Source organism: Filicampus tigris, chromosome 9 (assembly GCF_054856515.1).
Source record: "Filicampus tigris isolate MCC_2025a chromosome 9, RoL_Ftig_1.0, whole genome shotgun sequence".
NCBI classification, from domain to species: domain Eukaryota; kingdom Metazoa; phylum Chordata; class Actinopteri; order Syngnathiformes; family Syngnathidae; genus Filicampus; species Filicampus tigris.
The window spans coordinates 22,575,175-22,595,757 of NC_141225.1; the positions used below are offsets into that span (position 1 = coordinate 22,575,175).

General features: G+C 42.7%; 1 protein-coding gene across 4 annotated transcripts in view; it reads right to left on the minus strand.

The window, feature by feature from the left end:
* cdh4 (cadherin 4, type 1, R-cadherin (retinal)) overlaps positions 1–20,583 on the minus strand; it is a 230,048-nt gene that overhangs the window by 27,021 nt on the left and 182,444 nt on the right. For all 4 annotated transcript variants that reach the window (XM_086040754.1, XM_086040753.1, XM_086040755.1 and 1 more), the window contains 2 exons: positions 11,290–11,445; positions 6,285–6,429 (listed from right to left, as the gene is read on the minus strand). In XM_086040754.1, coding sequence (XP_085896880.1) covers positions 6,285–6,429; positions 11,290–11,445 — 301 coding nt within the window. The remainder of the gene's footprint in view (positions 1–6,284; positions 6,430–11,289; positions 11,446–20,583) is intronic.

Below are 20,583 nucleotides of genomic sequence, written 5' to 3' on the forward strand. Positions count from 1 at the left end.
ATCATGAGAAAGTCAAATGACCCAGACATGGGACAATTGGAAATTCATCTAAAAATGTTTAGGAAAAACGTGCCTCTTAAGTCGCACAAAAAATTTACACGAGGCATACTCATAGGGGATTTATTTATTTATTTTTAAATGTCATTATTTACTATGGGGATTTTCTTTTAGAATCCCAACAAAATCAGGGCTGACCAACGTCCTGGTAGGGACTGTGTTTGACCTCGGAGGTTTCACAGTAAATTGCCTTCCCATTGGAGAGTAAATATGAATGCATTTTGAATACATATTTTTACATAATGTATTTATCAAAACTGTCAAAGTAAAAAAAAAAAAAAAAAAAAGTGAGCTGGTACAGGTGTCCCCGTGACTTGCTCTAGATGGCACAATCATTCCCATGACAGCATAATTGTGGCCAAGAATTCCATTTCAAACCTCATTAAGTTCGAAGCCAGGGTTTGTTATACCCGGGAAGGAAAAGTTGATGGTTGAAAGGATGTCAAAAGTGAAAAAAAAAAAAGTTCAATTTCTTTAAAACATTATCAGCCTCTTCACATTTTGGCCCTGCTACCTTTCATTATACAGTAATAAGAAGGATTCATGATAGCCCCATCTCATATACAAACATGACCGCCATGCCCAAAAGGGTTAATCTCTGAGCCTGTTTAATTCCTCTTTAATTTGAATACTAATACCAAATCCTAATTGCTTTTTCACCAAAATCACTGGAGGTGAACATTTTTCTGGTGGCCAATGCAAATATTATTGGTCATTTTGCCCATGTGACCTGAAATAATCCTTGAGCTATATGAGCTGCTTCAACATCTTCAACTTCTGCCTCCCAATTAGAGGAAAGATTGGAAGAAAAAAAAAGAGCAAGAAGGCTGGATATCAACAATCAGAATGGAACGGTACGACATTGCCGAGAAGAAAAAGAAAGCGGAGAAGGGCATTAAAAGGAAAGTGCAGAGTAAAATCCACAAAGTGAGCAGCGATGGATGGTGTGAGAGTACAATAACTCTCACCGGTGTAGGGGGGGATTGGGATGCAAGAGGAGGTTGACGAGGGAAGCAAGTTAGGAGAAAAGGCTGAAACAGTGAATCTTGTGGCAAACAATGAAGCGACACAACGGCCACATAGCCTCTAATGGAGCCGACCGCTCTCCGAGGACAGAGGGAAAGTAACTTTGGAAAACCAGCCACTATGAAATAAGGTCACTCCCAGTCGTTGCTACTTCGATGCAAAGGTCAGATGCAACGCATGAGGGGATTTTAGATGCCTGCTACCGCACAGTGGTCATGCCTGTTGGCCTCAGACCATCCAAGTGCGAGCGTTGACGCCAGCGTGGAGAAGGGGGGAGTGAAGGGGCGGGGTCGGCAACTAGCGCCAAACCGGAGGTCCTGCCTGGACATCCCGACGCTGCAAGGACGCCGATTGGTACAACGCCTCGATCACCTTCACATTTGACAAGGTGGATTAACATGATTGCATACTTTTTTGTCTCACAAGGTCATATCATTTGGGGAAAACGTCATACTATTGTTGACTTTGAATCCGTTGTTTGTATTGTTTTCCATTTCAATCAGTTCTTGATTTGAGATATGCAACAACTGATTACAAAACAGCAGCTCTTCCAACTGCATCAGAGAAGATTACAGTGTGTGTGTCTAATATTTTGGAGGCCACAAAATACATGTAAATGCCAAAATCTGAATATGAATTTCAAAAATGTAAAAAAACCCAAAACATATACCTTAAGCTTTGTGGTTATATTTTGACTGAAAATACACATTGAAATTGAAATACACTGAACATGACAGACTGAACACCTTTGTGATAACACTTTTTTGTAACATTGACACTTTCCCTCATTATCAATATCATAGTTGCTATATAGCCTCTCCCACTTCCTCCACACCTTTTCACATGGCAAAATCATTATCATCTGCAGTTCCGAAGTTATTATTATAATTTTTTTTTTTTAGAATAAACTTTGCAGATTTAATGTCAGGGACATTAAAAGTGAAAATAAACCGTCATATGCATTCGTCACACCACAACAAATAGTGCTGTGAACAAGCCTGCCAAATTACAATGAATAAAGAAAAGAATCACCAAATATGTAAAACGAGGCTCCAAAATCATTACCTCTCACTCAAATACATTCCTGTACAAACGTACAGTATTCAATTTTCTGTCGTGTTAGCCGTAGGCTGGATAATGTGCTGTGTCACTGTGTTTAATAGTTAACTTTCCCTGAAATGTCTCTGTGATGTGGACCCACCCACGACAAAAAAAAAGAAAAAAAAAAAGTAGTTAGGCCGTGACTGATCGGACGATTTTGACACCAGTTCACGGCATAGTGAGCTAGCGGGCTAGCAAGCTAGTAGCAGGCTTCAGTTGCAGCAAAGCCTGCTACTAGCTTGCTAGCCCACGGATCGCGGACTGGAGTCAGCGTGGACCAAGACGTCACTGCCTCGTTCGGTTTTGTGTTAGGGTGGGTCCGCATAACATAGCTTGGTTTTAGCCACGCCCACAAATCTGGACAATTGTAATAGTGAAAAAGAGTTTCATGCCTGAGAAATTCAGTACTAAATGATTCTCAGTCGTTGCACATGTTTTCAGCACTTTGTTTCAAAAAGATTTAATGTATTTAAAAACGAATCATTGAAATCAGGATCTTTAAGTAAACAGCAGCTGTTAAAGAAGATATAGTATGCTATTTTCCATATACCGTAACTGAGTGTTATGACATCTTGGGTTCAATTCCCCATTAAAGTTGTACGTATGAACTGTATGTTTCATCCAATTTCCAAAGAGATTTTCCTCTTCTTCAGGGTAACAACAACCTTTAATTTGTAGTGATAGCGAGCTCATGGGGAGCATTTTGTACTTGTACTGTATGTATGAATTGTCTACAAGATTGCAAAAAGAGTGAATTCATGTGAACTGGAATACTGGGCACAGAAATCTATTGGTCTGGCAGGTTAAAAAAGTATGCTGGAGCCATGCGTATACATTTTGTAGTGCTCTCTAAAAACAGTTGAGTTAAAACTAACACAATTTGGGGTTGAAAATGGACTGATGCACAAATTGGGTCAATTTGACCCACTTTCTTGCATAGTTTTGCACAAAACATCTCATTTTTCTGGGTTGTTTTTGTACAAAAACAACCAAGAAAGTTGGGTCAAGTTGACTCAAGTTGTGGATCGGTCCATTTTTGCCCCAAAATTGTGTTATCTTTAACCCAACTGTTTTTAGAGTGTGTTGTGGTGACACAAGGTGACATATAAAGCCGGCTCAAATTGATCTTTGCTGATAGTTTGCTTCCCTCGCAGTGTAACACCTGGTGGCGGTAATGGTTCCCTGTAGATCCCTTTGGTGGCTTTCATGCTACATTACTTTGGGAGATGTGCTGTAGTGCTTCACTGAACCTTTGATAAGTGCGTCTGCAGATGCACAAGCCAGTGATACTGCTAGAAGAGTGTTTGTGTGTTCCTTTACTTGGCAATGATTGAATAAATCAAAAGATGATGTGTTCTCTTTCGGTGTTAGCATCATCATACAATTTGATCAATTTCATGTGGTGTTGCGCATGGGGCTTTTTTTCGGGTGGGGGGGGGGGGGGGGGGCGATGTTTGGCCTAGCAATTTCTTTGTGAAAACATGATGGGGAGTCCACAGACATCTTATTCTTTTTTAATATTTGTTATAGTCGGCAACTATTTAAAGCACGCGACTGCCATTTACAGGACTTCAGTCAAACAACAACTATCGTTTAAGTTCATATTCACTGTCTATTTGTTGACTGAAATGTATTTGAATGAAAAAAAAAACAGACTATTGTGTCAAATGTTATCATTTTATTAAATTGTCACTAATTCCAAAGGATTTTTTTTTATAAAGTATCTTATTAATTAGCTCATTTTGTAATGTAAAGTGTTCTGGACATCACATGACCTGAAGTGACCCTTAAATGGATCCATTATTTTTTAGTGTAGTAGAAAGTGTATCCACTTGCTATAAATCGCAGTTGACATAGTTTTATTCTTGTGATCCTTGACTTTTTTTTGTCTCAATTAAAATGAATCCATTCAAGGAGAAACAACCCAAAACATGTTTTGTTTCACATCAAACAGTTAACACCTGACTTTGTAAGAACAGACACGAGCAAGTAGACAAAAACTCCTGTTAAATTGTATGACAAAACACTTTCTCATCAAAACCGCATTCAAATGCAACACAATTGCCCATTTTACATTCTCATTTTGAACTAAACCGTGAGCATGACAATGAAAATGAAAAAAAAAGGCAACAAAAAAAAAAAAAAAAAAGAGAGAGAAATGTCTGGTTGCTCTCTCTAATTAGGTTCTCTGTTTATAGATCCACGCTCCACTGAGGAGAAACCCCCACCCCACACACATGGACACACATCATGCCTTCCTATATTGTTTACAAATACCCTTGAGATTAAACTTTGCAACAGAACAATAACTGAACGCTGTGAAAACAAACATGGGTCCTGAGGGTCTGATTGTTAGAACAAGAGTTCATCCAGTCGAGACAAGAAATCTACTTAAACATTCTGCTCTCGTATTTAGCTTGGCGCTGACCACAGCTCTGGTCCCTAATACTCCGCGAAGAACTACTTCTCTCCATGGTCCACAGAATTGGATAATAATACATACATTGTTAAAGAAATATCTTATGAAGCAAACAAATCCCAAATCTAAAAAAAATGTTGCTTTGTTGCACAAGTCAAAGCCTTTTCAAAGTTGCAATTGCTTTTAAGGGACTACTGGACGTCATGACTATGGATCGGCATCCCAAAGTGGGAACGGGAAGGCAATCTTTTCCAGATATGCATCACTACGGCAAGCCACCTCAGCATTTCAAGTCAACTCCAAAATTTTCTTGACAATATGTTCTATGTGTCTCCACTAGGTTAAACAACGCATTCTGATTAATATTGCGTTTGTGAAATATGAGCGAAGCAGCAAAATCCACCTGTTTTTAGCCATCTCAGGGCGCGGCCATTTTGTCACTTTCGGTCGACTGAAAATAACGTCAGAGTTGCTCAGGGCTCGGGTAACAACCAATCACGGCTCACCTGTTTTCAGTTGACAGAAACTGGCAAGATGGCCGCCCCCCCGAGACGGACAAAAACGGGTGGCTTTTACGGCTTAACTCAGATTCCACAAATGTATCAGTGGGGAGCTGGGTTGGTTGGAGTGTATTGTGGCTTGAAGATTCGGAAACTTACTTTCAATATATGCTCTATTTGTTGTCTGCTACGCTGTGTGCCGCCTTCTTAAATATGGATGCGCCTTAGAATTTTTCTTCGAAGGGGGGGTTCAGGGGGGATTTGGGGGTCAATGCAATATTTCTCAGTTCTGCATGCATTTGGTGAATGGCCAGGAAAAGATATTTATATTATATTTTAACATTCCCATTGAACTGTTTCTGTCAACGGGGAGGCGGGAGCCTGTGGATGCCGCTGGTCACTACTTCCCATAAAATCTTGGATGTCACCTCACCCAAACTGGGCCCATTACTAGGTCAATTATTAGTGTGGTGTAGTGGGCCAGAAAATAATTTACTTCGAAATCCCAGTCAATCAAGTTTTGCTCTCGTGAGCAGGATTTTTTTTTAGCCCTTTTTTCTTAATTAAAATGAATTGATTTCGGAAGAAAGGGAAACGTTGTGTCAAAAACAAAACATGCTGTGTTTTTCCACATCAAACAGTTAATGCCTTGTAGGAGCAGTTTAATGAGTGGCGCAACTACGCCAACTACCCATGCAATTTGTTCCTGTTAATTGGAATCACAAATTTAACTCAAATTTGCATTCAAATCCAAACACAACTGCCCTTTTAAGTTTCCCGCAGTTTGAACTAAATAGAGCTCGGAAATGAGAAAACAAACCCAAAAGCACATTTCCTTCCTACAAAAACAAACAAATCCATTCCCAAAGAATCATACAATCTTTATTTTTACGTTGACATTTTAATTCATTGGGTAAAAGATTTTTGTTCGGGAAAGAAAACCAACATTTAAAGCAATACAAAAAAAAAAAAAAACAGTGCAATTGGGTAGCGCCCAGTCATGGGTGTACCCCACCCCTCGCCCCAACACAGCTGGGATGGACTCCGAACATCAAATTAAACACACGCAAACTCAAACTTCCCGCGAGGTCGTCTCGTAGCACTGCTCGGTTTTGTATGACTTATCGTTCCCGAATTGTGATTTAGCTTTGACTTTTAGGGGGTTGTCGCTGTGGTCTTACCTGGTTTGGATCCTTCAGCCACAGAGCCGTTGTACACCTGATTCTTAAACTCGGGTCTGTTGTCATTCATGTCAATCACGTAGATGTACAAATCTATCGGATTCTCCACCTGGTTGCCGTTCATGTCCACCGCGTGGGCTCGCAGCTGTGAATGCACGTGCAAAGAAACAAACAAAGACACACATCGTTATAGTTTAAAAAAAAAAAAAAAAAAAAAAGGTAATAATAATAATAATAGCAGCAAGGACACGCAACCCATTTTGACAGCAGGCTAATGTTAATGCAACAGAGCCTAGCCACACAAACAACAGAGGCTAAAGTCATATTAGTCAGCCGTTACATTCTGGCGTCTTTGACTTTTACATTTTTGTCTATTCACCGGAAATAGAAATAGAAAATCGGTGTTTAAAAAAAACAGACCTGAGATGAATTTCTTCGTTGGAGCAAATGTGAGGTATAAACTCACTTAGGCATGGCGGCGGCGGCGGCGGCGGTGAGGATTGTGGGTTGTTGCTTGGGCAGATCCGACAACGGTAATCACCACCCACTCACATGACTTGTCTTAAAACTGCTGGCCTGCAGTCGCACGCTCATTCCTCACCCACCATCATCAACATCTGACAGGAATTCAACTTCCTGTAACCAACCGGGCTGTGGCGACCCACGTACTCCGTACGTTTCATTTCATCCTATTAGAAAGTCAAAATCTTTCGTGCAGAGAGGCCTTCAAGGAGACTATTCAAAGCAGCGCCTGCGTGAATGGCAGCCGCGTCAATCACGTGTCCGCCAATCAGAATGTGCTGAAACATCTACCAAAGCAAGCGTGCTTAGACATAACGGCAGCGTGCTCAGGCAGATTTAGATACACCGTGGGGGACCGGCGGCCATTTCAAAGAGCCTTCCTGAGCCACTTAATGACCCTCAAAATGCAATTTTCCCATTGGCTGAGCCACAGCAACGGCGACAACCAACGGAACAGCTCAATCTGTTTTCTCAGCGGTGAATATGGCAAACTGAAAGATGCGTGACTTCACTTAGTGGGATTGCCTGCGTGCAAGCATGTGTGATAACGAAGCTGGATTTTTGTTTGCATTCATTTATGACTCTGTTTACGTTGGTCATGTCGCTTGTGGATTTATACGTGTTACACAGCATGCATGCCTCAGTCCTGAGAATGTGTGTGTGTGTGCGTGTTCATTTGAATAAGTCCTGCAGATGATACAGTATGTGTGTTTCTACGTCTGGTAGAAAAAAAATGTAAATGCGATCTGTGGGCCTGAAGGAATATATGCGCTTGTGCGGTGTGCACAAGTATGCATGAAAGGACATTGGTATTCTGTAGGGCCAGTTTTGGTGGAAGTGGACCATGCACACAGGGGCTTGTGTTTGCCCATTTGTCCTTTTACAGTGATGCAGAAACAAACTTTATTTACACACACACTTTTGACCGTTTCTCGCTGATTTCTGCTGGTATAATTTCGCATGTTGGGCCGTTAATGTGAGAGTACAAAATATACACACCTTATATTCCTGTTTAATAAAGCTATGACCAAAACGTTGGATTAAAAGTTTTGAGGAATGAATACATGTTTGTAAAAAGAACAATACCACAAATACGGCCAACTATGAGGCAGGTTCTTGATGCTCATGTAAGTTCCAGTTAGGAGCATAACATATGGACGGACTTTACATTAAAATTCCTGTTAAAATGGACCTCAATTCTTTTTTTCAGAAGAGTATGTTCCATGCAGGCCCATTAGTCGAAACATGGCATTCTGATTAATATGATTGATATTAATTCTGGAATATGAGAAATACACCCGTTTTTAGCTAGCTCAGCGGGCAGCCGTTTTGATACTTCTGTCGATTGAAAATGACATCACTGTTGCTCAGGGCTCAGGTAACGACCAATCACGGCGCATCTGAAGCTGAGCCGTGATTGGTCGTTATCAGAGCACTGAGCAAGTGCGACAAAATGGCCGCCCCCTGAGATGGCTAAAAACGGGGGGATTTTGCTGCTCAACTCGTATTCCACAAACACAATATTAATAAGAATGCCATGTTTGGATGAGTGAAGGCGCATTGAAGATTTTTTTGCATAGAACGTTGTGGGGTTGACTTCCGCTTTAAATTTCCATGAGAACACATTGCTCATTTCGTCGTTGTCCTGTGAAAAACACTTATGTCCATTTTTTTCTCTCATTTTTCGTATTTTTACGTGAACGATGTTTCCGCGTTACACACATCGCATTAACTTTACAAAAAACAAACAAAAAAAAATCGGACATACGTGTTGTTTTTCACAGGACAGCGACGATTTACACTCACACCTACTGGCAATTCCAAGTCTTCAATTAACAATTATGAATAGTTGTAGTGTAAATTATGAAAGATTACACAACAGCGAAGGAAAGCTTTACAATGCCACACTCACATGTGCTAAGGAGTGATCTGGAATTATAGTAGGTGAACTGTTATAGATAAAACAGTATATATCTGTATACAGTATATAGTACAATCTATTCGTTCGAATACATCAATTGGTCAAATAATACATTCTTGAACAGTGCGCAAGTAAGACTTATCGTCCGGCTTGTCTTCTGTGAACGAGGCCGGCTGAAATGTGTGTGTTCGTACAACACAGCCAAGCATGAAAAACTAAATGTCATTTGCTCAATTGCTTTGCTGAGTCACAGGAGCTTTGCCTGACAAAGCTAAAGCGCAGACTATGATCCACCCTCTCCACTTCCCCCTGGTGCTGGTCTGTCAAAAACAGCAGGCTCTTCTCTCTTTTCACACGAGCGGCGAACTAACAAGCAAAGTTTGGGCCGTAAGAGCTCGGCAGTGCTTGGAACTTACTGTCGACTTGAAATAAAATGAGAGATGGCGTAAATTTCCCCTGGGCCAATCGCTTGCAACGTTCTCTAAGCCTAAATCATACATCACATTGCAAGCAGCGTGAGTCCACGCAAGTCTAATTAGGGAGCCCCACTCAACGAGAAGAGTCCTCAAACTAATGCACTCGCTCCCTCCATACGCCGTCACTCTTCTTTCCCGGGGACCAATAATCTGGCGGTGTCATTGGTCCCAATTCGCCGGGCGCCGAAGAGAGGCCGTGTGCGCACTCAACAAACATGCCCGCGCGCGTGCTCGTTCACACTTCCAAAGGTAACAAGGCACTCATCGAAATGGAAAACACCCTCAAAAGTACAAGACAATTCAATCAAGAAGACAATCCTCACAAGATTTGTGTTTGTTGATACGGCATGCGCCGTGCCGTGCTGTGCGTGCTGTGCGCGCGCGCGTGTGTTGACAGAGACGCTGAAGTGATCAACTCCCTTTTATTCCATCGCTCCTCTGAGACGGGCGCATGCGTTTGCATTAGTTCTATCAACAGCGCGGCCATCTATCATGCTGACAGGCGCGCAGGCGCCGCGGGTCTGATTCTCCAGCGCACCTTGAGTGGAGGTGTCACGCTCTTTGGCGATATCAACTGAAACCCGCAATGTGTGTGTATTAACCAACGGCCCGACGCGGAGGAAAGGAGCTCTCATGTGGTCGGCGTATCTAATTTGCACGCGCGCAAAGCTGTTTGCCGCCGGTTCCCGAGGGGACGTTCAATTCTTCACCGTCTCGTGGGTGCGCGTAATGAGCAACCCCGCAAGGTTGCATGCGGGGCTCACTGTGCAGCTAGCGCTGGCAGAGGCGCGGCGCGCTAGCTTGCGGCATTGTGTCAGGGTGTCTAACCTCGACTTAGAATCGCAAGCCAAAAAGTCTTTTTGATCTTGTTTTGTGAATCATTTACCATGCAAGAGCGGAATAGTGTAACTTGTAGCTCGTAGATCCTAAAATTGCTTCATTTGCACGCAAAGTAAGATAAATCACTGTCAAAGTCTCAGTTTGATGCTATAGTTTGTTTCCTGAGAACCTTTAGCTGTAAAAACGTTTCAGGAAGCTCCAAGAAACTAGTGACATTATTATTACAAACACGGATGTTGTAGCAACACACTTCCAGTTTACTCTGATAGCATGTTGTATGCCATAAATCCTCCAAAAGTCTTGAATTTTTGTTGTAATTGTACTCCAGGGCGGCACGGTAGCTGACCGGTTAGCGCGTCAGCCTCGCAGTGCGGCGGTCGTGGTTTCGAATCCGGCCCCCGGCCTTCCCGCGCGGCGTTTGCATGCGTGGGTTTTCTCCGGGTACTCTGTTTTGCACCCGCATTCCAAAAACATGCATGGCAGGTTAGATGAAACTAGCTGCAACTTTATTGTCCCTAATAAAGTGCTTGAAGTTAGTGTTTCAGCACTTATTTGAAGGTATAGCTCTCTCTTCAAAAGATAATTTTTCTCATTTCAAGAAACCTTACCAAGTGTAATTATCTTATCACACCGGCTGATAATTTCACTTGTTTTTAGTCCGAATCCTCTCAAAACAAGTATTTATTTCTTCAATTTAGACAGTTCATTTCGCAGTGTTAAAAACAGGGCTGCTGTCCGCAAAGGTGAAAGGGAGGAACACAAAGAGCGAGGGGAGAATAAGGGAGTAGAGGAACCTCGACTTGCTTATGCCATCAACAAACACACATCAGTCAGTCTTGCTTATAAGGGCACACACACACACATACACCCCCCCGCACACTATGATCGTCGCTTGCTCATTAGCTCTGATGGTAAGAACAAAGTTTTGAGTGCCTCACCACATTTCTCTGTTCTCCCCACCCTGAGCAGTCTAAATGACAGCTGAAATGTGTATTGTCAACAAATTTTGGCTTCCATTGCCGGATTGGGCATCAATCAGAGCGCTGAGAGGATGGAGGGACGGAACACAAAGTGCTGCAAATGTGCTCGGACTTGCGCTTTTTGTTTTGGCATGCGGCGACATCAGTGGTGGAATGAAATGTAGACAGAGGAAGAGGAACCGCGGGGGCCACATTTCCATTGGCGATAATTGGGAGCTAACTAGGCTAGCTTGAGTGGAAAAGTCAATGGGGAAGACAAGACTTACATGGAAGGAGGCTCTCTCCTCTCTGTCCAGGGGTTGAGTGACAAACATGTTGCCGGTGATGGGGTCAATGTTGTAAATGCCACTGGGGGGCTGGTCGGCACCTGCCCCGGTGATGCTGTAGCGGATGCCGGCGTCTTTGTCCTGGTCTGAGCGAATCTGAGGGAAGAATCATAAGAGCAAAGTCAAATGGGAGCATTTGATCTAAAAATGCAGTATGCCATGCCCAAGCCAGCGTGCTGTTGTCGAGCTGGTCCTATTAGGGCAGCGGCGTTCCATAAGGAGAAGGTCATGATTCAGACAAAAAAAAAAAAAAGCACCTAGTTGTCATAGTGACACTAGTCTGCATTATGATTAATGTGGAGGTGGCCCTGAGCAAGTTACTGAACGCCTTGGAACTCCGCTCAGGTTTGTGCACTATATCACGGACGTCTCTCTTCGCCTGCATGTGTCTAGTCTGCCTTCTTTGGCTTCCGTGTGATGTAAGGCACCCGATATGGGGACTTAACTCAAAATAATCAAGGGTTAGGGTCAAAGGACTGCCGACGGTCAGCTATTGTATACGCTGTGGCAAGTTGAGTCATACTCAGTACGACTCGCTTCAAAGCAGGGGTTGAGGGTATTTCAGATGCTGGAACGTCATCCCGATCATGAGCAATGGAGTCAATTGAGAATACCTGTTTCAAATCCGAATTTATTTTCAGCCGAAGGTGACATTGTTGGAGAGCGCTGACTTGGGTCCGAATGTTTCTTTGCAAACTCGAGGGGGGAAAAGTGACGTCGTTTCAGCTACGGGAGGCTACGGAAGGACAGCTTCCCGCCAGGAAGATGAAAACCGATAATTGCCGAGAACAACCATCTTTGACTGAAGCGTGATATCCCTCTGCGCACCTTAGGTGTTATTAACGCGTCATGCCGGGGGACACGTTTTTTTCTTCTGAACACGTTTCAGTATCCAGCGTTTATCGTTTGCTAGGACAACAACAAAATATCGATGCTTTTGCTCAGCGCCTCGCTGACAAAAGAAGCTGGATTCGTAGTAGTTCCATTGATTTTCTTTCATTACATTCCAAGGAGACATCTGAGTCACGGTCATTAACGTGACAAGATTCGGATTGCGAGGTTAGTTTCTGATGGAACATTCTCACCTCCGCATCCCTTTTGACTGATTCCGCACAATGGAGCGCATTGATAAGGGAATGCAGTCGATGTGAAATTTGAGCTGGGCACATTGGCTGACGGCGACGGCTACTTTTGTTAATGCTAAAATGAAGACGCTTGCATGGAGGGTTTTTTTTTTTTCCACATTTGGGAGATCGACAAAAGTGCACAAGAATTGAATTTGTTCTGAAAGCAGTCCAGCCATCAGACGTGCCGGAATTCATGGCCACGTCACATGGAACTGTTTCTCTTTATTATGGTTTCTCACTTCATTACCTCAGACACGCATTAACGACGACACTGTAGTTTGTCACCGCTGTGAAAGAAGTTATGTTCCTCACTATTGCCAGATCTGATGTGGTCTTTGGTCTAGGAATTCTCTCATATCACACATTTTCACAGAAATGTTCTTTTGGGGGGTTTGTTTTTGATTGTTTAAGCGATCCTGCCCCGTGACTTTGGTTCCAATTCGGAGAGAATAATCACAGATTCAAATGGCGAAAAGTGAAAGCCGGAATCATCTTTTCTCTCCATCTTTCTCTTCCTCCCCGATGCAATTTCCCCGGTCTGTGAGTCTGCAGATCATGCATGAAAATGAAATGACTTCATCCGTTCAGCTTTGACGGCGGCTTCTGCATAAAACATCTCTCTGTTTGAACATGATACCCTCTCTTTTAATTTCCACACTTGTCTTCCCACAGCCACAGAGCAGAACTTTGCTGCAAACCTTTCACAGGTTGCAGTTTCCCCTCCCCGTCGGCACGGCAACCCAGTAATCCGGAGCGCAACGCGTCCGTCAATCATACCGCGGAGTCTCTTCTACCAGTCGTCGCAATCTCCGCGTGGCTCTGTTCTACTGATCGCGTTTTGTTTTTTCACACTGCCCGCCGTTTATCTGCCAATCGAATCGGAATCAATAATGAGAATTTTTACACATTTTGAATTCCAAGTGAACATTTTCTTCCAGAAAAACATGCCCATGCCTCCAAGTCCAAGAGGCAGCTAAGTGTGAAGTGTTTGGCAGCTAAGAGTCACAATGTGTTCACAAAGTCAGGAACAAGCTCAGTTCAATAATTCAAAATTCTTGCTCGTCGTTGCGCGTTGCTGGAATTGTAAAGCGGTCCCTGTGTAGTTGGCATGTTGATGTAACAATCCTGACATGTCATGTGACCTCTGCTGCCGAGCCTGCTTAACACTCTGTCTTTTTTTTTTTGTCACCTGAGATCACATGCCACGCTCACTGGTGTATCTTAATAAGGAGACTTGATATGAAGAAATGGAATAAACGAAGAAGCGTGACTTCTCGGAGTCCCGGGAATCCCATGAGTGACAACTCCGCAGTTGAACGGAATTTGTATGGAATGCTAATGACAAAAGCTCCGATTTGCTACCCCCCCCCTCCATCATCCTCCCCTAGCGCTGCCTTTCTTTCAGTCTATCACCATCATCTATCTCCAGTTCTCTTTCTTATTGGAGTAGCTCCCGGTGGAGTGACTAGCTACTAATCACACTAAAAATAGCGGAGAAAGGCAGATGTAAGGGACTTAACTTGATGTCTGTCTCCCTCAGATCAGACCAGACATCAGATAAGTGACCTATTTGTAGCTCTTTGAGAGTGATTTCCTTGATTACTGACAACTATTGGGATCCTCTGGGACAAGCTATCAGCGTGAGAGCAAAAATGGCAATGGGTGGAGGGAGAGAGGCGCAGCAAGTGAACGCAGTCAGGATAAGATGAAGAATTATTGTTCTGTGAATCTCCAGGGGGTGACCCAGGACGTGCAAACGCGGGGATATTCACTGAGCATGGAGCCACTTGTTGCCCAATTAGTGTAATGCGAATGTTCAGTCTGTCCAAATCTCCGTTGATTGATCCGACCCTGTGTAATGACCCAGGCAGAAAAACAAAGCTAAATTCCGGCAAACGAATTGACTTTTGTCACATGTTCACAAAACGCTGACTCATTATGCACAAACAACCACGCGGCACCACGTCCCTTTGCACACAGACAAACACGGAGCTGTTGTTTTCTTAACGGTATCATGTTTACAGAGAGCAAAATATAATTCGGGCATCAGGTCATTGAAGGAAAATGTGCGGCAGACACCCAATGTAAAGGAGGCACTACGAGCTAATGGAACGTAATCGTGTACCACTGAGGGTTTACACCCTTTGGTAGGCTATTTTATGTCATATGTCCACTTAATGGCTCAGGCATGTGTTGTAGTCCTTCATTTCAAAGCTTTTTGCAGGCGCGGTCATTCCGTTTCCCGTCAGGGTGCATGAAACACCCCCCACAGGTTTCAAAAGCAAAGGGCACAACAGGGAGGAGAAAATAAAAGACCAGCACGACGAAGGCAGCACTTGACAGCAACCTACATGACCATCAAATTGTTTTGCATTTGGAGTTGGTCAAATAACCGCTGCTCCATTTGGCTCGAAATAGCGTGGGAAGACTAGAAACGCGACAGGTCTTGTTTTATGACACGTATGACTTTAGGGAGCTCATCTACATTCATTACAGCAACGTATCGATTAGTTTCTCCATAATTAAGTACAGAGCAGTACCGAGGTAACCCGTGTAGCTACTGCACAGCAGCTTGAGGCTTCTACAATCAGCACATTTTTTATCTGCCTGGAAAAGCTTGTAAATGTCCCAATAGTAGAATTTAATGCTCGAAAATCTGGCAAAAATATTTCGTCTTTTGACTGCGTTGCAAAAGTTCATTTGCCGGAAAACATTTTGCAAGTTATATAGTGCCACGTGTGATTGTCTTCCTAATTTTTCAGTGTTGGGAAAGTAGAACGTATTGGAAGGACGCGCTGTGACGGAACCCCTTGTTACATTTCAACGGTCTTATCAAGCATTCATGCCCAATTATTTGTATTCAAATTTTCTATTTTATGCCCCCTTTGACAGCTCATTAAACAGCTCGCCCGTTTTCCGAAGCTGAGCCGCGACTGGTTGTTATCTGAGCCCCGAAGGGTCTGTGATGTCATTTTCAGTCGACAGAAGTGACAAAATGGCCGCCCCCCTGAGATGGCTAAAAACGGGTGGATTTTGCTGCTTGACTCATATTTCATATGAATCATATTGCCTTGTTTTAACTAACGGGAATGCATGTATCATATTAAAAAATATATATATGTATGTTTGGGTTGATTTCCAGTTAAATTTTAAAGGCAGAAAATCCTTCCAACGTGCCGATTTAGATCTGAAAAGAAAACAATCTCCTGTACACATCAAGATCACCATGAAAGGGGGAATTGCTGTGTTAAGTTGCATTATCAAATATCAATTCATTGTTTGCTAGCGTCTCATCTCTCCCTGCTGTTCTATCTTCTCATTCCATGATGAGCACAACGGAAATGGCGCCACTAAACGATATTCCTCCGAAATGTGAGTTTTGCACCGCTCCGATGCCTGCCGCTGCGCCACTCGTCTGGGATGATGCGCTCTACTTTTGATTGGTAAGAAGCATTGCAGTCCGATAGGCCATCCGCTCCAAACAGAACAATATTCCATAAGAGAAAAGAGTGAAGCGGTTGATGAAATAAAAAGGTCGGCGGACAAAACAGAGACAGCCTTCAGACTTCATTTGCTGCGGAACGCACTGACAACCACAACATACGTTACATTGACTGTAAAGAGAGTCTGCGGGGATGGGGGAGGTGTTTAGTGGCGTTATTAAAGGGGAATGGTGCGGCTTGCTTTAAAAATAGTCACACGGGAGGTTTGCGGGAGAGAAGCCGCAGAGGGCTCGGCTTTAATATCTTTCAAGTGATCCGCTGACAGCCAACATCGCACGCAGTCTTTTCTGATATTCATAAAAAGCAGCACATTATGGATCAGGAACAGAATAGAAAATGAATAAAGCTCCAAGCAGCACTGAGATATGACATGTTTTTGCCTCTTTTTTTATTCGATATGTTTTTCTGTTCTATGTTTGTGTTGCCACTTTGTCCTCGTCCCTCTCCCAAATTTTTACCATTTGCCACCAAGGAAAATGTTGTCAATTAAATGATCTAACTAAGGAAGGTTTGTGTATTGACACTGTTATTCAGCTTTGCTTTGTTTGTTTGCTACATTATTAAACTTTTTTTCCCCACACTAAATTTCATGAATTCATTTAAGACGCTCAGGTGCCCTGATCAAATGTTTCGGTTAGTGAGTAGATTTGGTTATAAATATCGAACAAATTATGGTCCGACTGTAACACAATGTAGCACTTTGTACCTTTTAAGTCATTGTTGACATATCATTGGATGAAATCACTGTAGCAGCATGTGCATATGTTGAATAGACACAATTAAAGACCTGGAAGACAACCACAGCAAAGTATATCTTTATAAAAAGCCATTATTGCCTTTAATCCTGATCTTCATCCGTCAAAACAATTAGTTAATGTTTGATGTTATGAAAACGTTAAATGGAAAGTCTATTAAGCCCATAAATACTTTAAAATAAACATTTTTTGGGGGTTAGGGCTAGGTAGAATTCTGGCATTGTTTTGGTGAAACATGTTCATGTGGTTTAGATACTCTATTTAGTTGACAGTCTGTTAAAATTCTTACGCAAAGCCATTTTTCTTTTAATGCTCCACTGATGAGAATTTGATCAGCTCCATTGTCTGATTTTTGATTAGTTACCCCGAGGACAAAACAGTTCCACAATTTTTACATTTTGTAGCTTTAAAATATAGATGAGATGCTTTCTCAAGCATGCCCTTGTGCTCATGCATGCGCGTCACTGCCTCCACCTCAGACCATTAACCAGACAGCGGAATGAAATGTAGGACTGGGCTGAGGAAAAAAAAAAAAAAAAAGAAAGCAATTACAGGGAGAACAAATATTAATGGGAGTTAAGAAGTGACGAACAAACCCAATTATGGCATTAGCCAGGCAATTTAGAGGAGCTCTGCAGGAAGAGAGAATCCTGTTGAAATGTACCAGCGGTCGCTCTGCATTAACAATGGCATTAATTCCCCTGAATCACAGCGTGGGAGAAGAATAAAGAAAATATATCTATTATATCTTTATAAAGAGCGCCAGAGACACTCCGTTCATAATGAGGCGGATATAGAGGATGCAGAGGCCCACAGCCTTGTCTTACTTACCAAACAGGCTGTAAAGTCTTAAGTTCAAATGGTTCTATTGTGCTATTCTACCGATGGATCCACAATAGAGGAACAAAAAGTAAAGTACTGTCCATCCCGGGTCTTTCATGCACAAGGCATGAAACCCTGGCTGGCTTCAGAAAGTCTTACTGAAAGAGAATAACAGGGCACGAAAGGTGTAAGACCGAGAGAAGGGACACCTTTGTGGTGCTGAGAAGCTTTCTGCTCTTCAAGTGCCTTCTTTTATTTCCACCTTTTTTCACCAACAACTTGCAACCTCATCTACTGCCATGTGCTCCCGCAGGCCTTGAGAGTCTGGCCAATCGGCAGCAACCTGAGGCCAGTTGAAAGCACTTCTGGCGTGCCCACGGCGGGCTCGGTCCAACCAATCAGTTCAAGGCCGGGCTTGAAAGGAGGGCCATGTTTGGACCGGGGAGTGACCGGAGCTGCCAATGAGAGTCCAGAGGGGAGTCACGGTGGTTCAGAGGCAGCTGCCAGGAGGGTCAGAGTGGTTGACAGTTATTTAGTGAGAAGCTGAGCTTTGCGCGGGCCGCAACAGCACACAGCCTTTGTACTACTGGGATGGCTCTAATGGGACTGTCACCCTCTAATTGTCCAACCGGGGATACTGTGATTGACACGCACGCTCCCTTGTGGAGATGTGCACCAAAGAGCACACAAAGGTTCATTTTCACATCTTTGTTCAGGGCTAGCTAGTGTATGCGATTTCTTTTTTTTTTTTTTTTTTTAAATTCACAATTGAACAATTGCAGCATTTTATGAAGACGGTTGACATAGCAAAACAGAAACATGGACTTTGTTTTAAAAGTTAAATTATTGATATGCATTGCATGATAAATACCTTATGATTCTGACAGCGTATTCCCTGGCTCATTTACAGTATAACCTTCCACATCTCTTGATGTGTTGGAAGTGACAAGATATGACACCCATTCATTTTCTACTCCGCTTATCCACATTATAGTCACAGCTGAGCTGGAGCTTATCCCAGCTGATTTTTGGGCAAGAGGACGGGTACTCACTGAACTGGCCGGCGGCCAATCGCAGAGCTTACAAGTATGTATACAAACTCACGTTCACCCCCTTAGACAATTTAGAGACTTCAATTCACCGAACATGTTTGTTTTCGGAATGTGCGAGGAAGCAGGAGTAGCTTCAGAAAATCCACAAAGCGCGAGAAAACACCCAAACTCAAACACGTGGGCGAGCTGCCGATAGAACTTTTGACATTTAAACCTCACGTAGAAGACGCTAATAACACATTCTTGTGCAACAAGTAATGGCTAATGCTAACAAGGCAATGCAAGTATACCATATTTTCCGGACTATAAGTCGCGACCTTTTTTTCTAGGTTTTGAACCACGCGGCTTATAGTCCGGTGCGGCTTTTCTGTGGATTTTTCTGAGGGGCGCGCTAACCGGCATTACAGTACAGTACAATACAATACAAATGCCATTAACAGGATGTGACTGCAGGTGAAGGAGTACAATAGGCGAGGGCACTATGCACTAGATTTTTGCATTAGTTGGTACAGTTTGTAGTAGAACAATAAAAGGTGGCCCTTAGTTGACAAACTGGAGTAGCAGCAGGCAGTGAAATGAAGGTGAGTACAGTTTATTTTCTCTTGGTTCTGTTCTATTTTAATCAGCAAAGTTGCTGCCCTGTTAAAAGGCACTGTTAGGAAAGAATCTGTTCATGTAAACACATGTACATTTCAAGTTCAAAATCGTTCTGTAAATGCAGTAAATATCAAATTTTTCAACACAGATAGGTGCGGCTTATAGAAAGGTGCGGCTTATGTATGTTTTTTTTCCTATGAATTTTCTTAAAAAATAGAGTGGGTGCGGCTTATATAAAGGTGAGGCTTATAGTCCCGAAAATACGATACTCGTGTGTCGCTTCTCACTTTGTCAAATCCCTTGACGCAACTGCCCATACCCAAGCCACCTAAATCGGTCCTCTCGAATAACAAATAAACAAATGAACATAAAAGTAATGAATACGTGAGGCACCTCAAGTGCATTATAGATGATCATATTTTCCCTCACAATGAGTGACTGGAGCTTTTTCTACTGGCTGTCTGTATATCGTTGGAATGAAAACAAGTCCCGGTTCACCATGACACGCAGTGAAGGAAAATGCTTTTCAATTAGGTGACCTTGTGCGCACAAGCCTTACATAAACAATATAGGGGCCGCAAATATGCAGCCAGTGGCTCGGATGCGGCCCGGGGACAGCCTATTAAGTACCTCAGGTCTAGACAATATTGATCGGACAAATGAATGGTTCAGCCGGAATATCAGATTTTTATTGAAATAATGAAATATCTACAGAGGTACTTTGGCTAACAAATGCCATATTGTGTTTTGTCAATGCTTGAAAAAAAGCAAATTGATCATTGGAGAGTATTCGTGCAATTCGGTCAATACAAACAAGAACAAATGAAAGGAGCCAATAAGACTGACCTCCCACTAACTCAGCATTTGTGTATTTGATTTTCCATTTGACAAGGTCCACAAAGACCTTTATTTTGAAATACTTCTGTCGATTGTTCTTCTGAGAATTGCTCATTATGTCATGCAAGAGGAGTGAAAATCTCATACCGTTAATTTGCAGCGGTAATGTGATGAGTTGTTTCTCTTCAGATAACTTGTTTGCAATTGTCTCCAATCGTGCAGATGGACAGCAGACGAGAGGGAGCCCCCGACATATAAATAAAATGGCCGATCGTACATCGTAATCGGTATTTTAAGAAAAAGAGAAGCTGCACTGGTCCTCTTAATGACTTTATCAACTAACTTCTCTCTACTGCCGCCATTGTGCAATTGTCTGTACATTCAAAAAGCAAATGCCCCCTTTCTTTGTACTATTTTACACCTAACCCGTCAGGTGACGGGTGAATTATTCAAATGCTTTGTTGAGGTATATGGATGAGGGAGCATGTCCTCATCATGAGAAAGAGGAGCAAAATCAGAGCAACTATTCCTGGAAACCTTG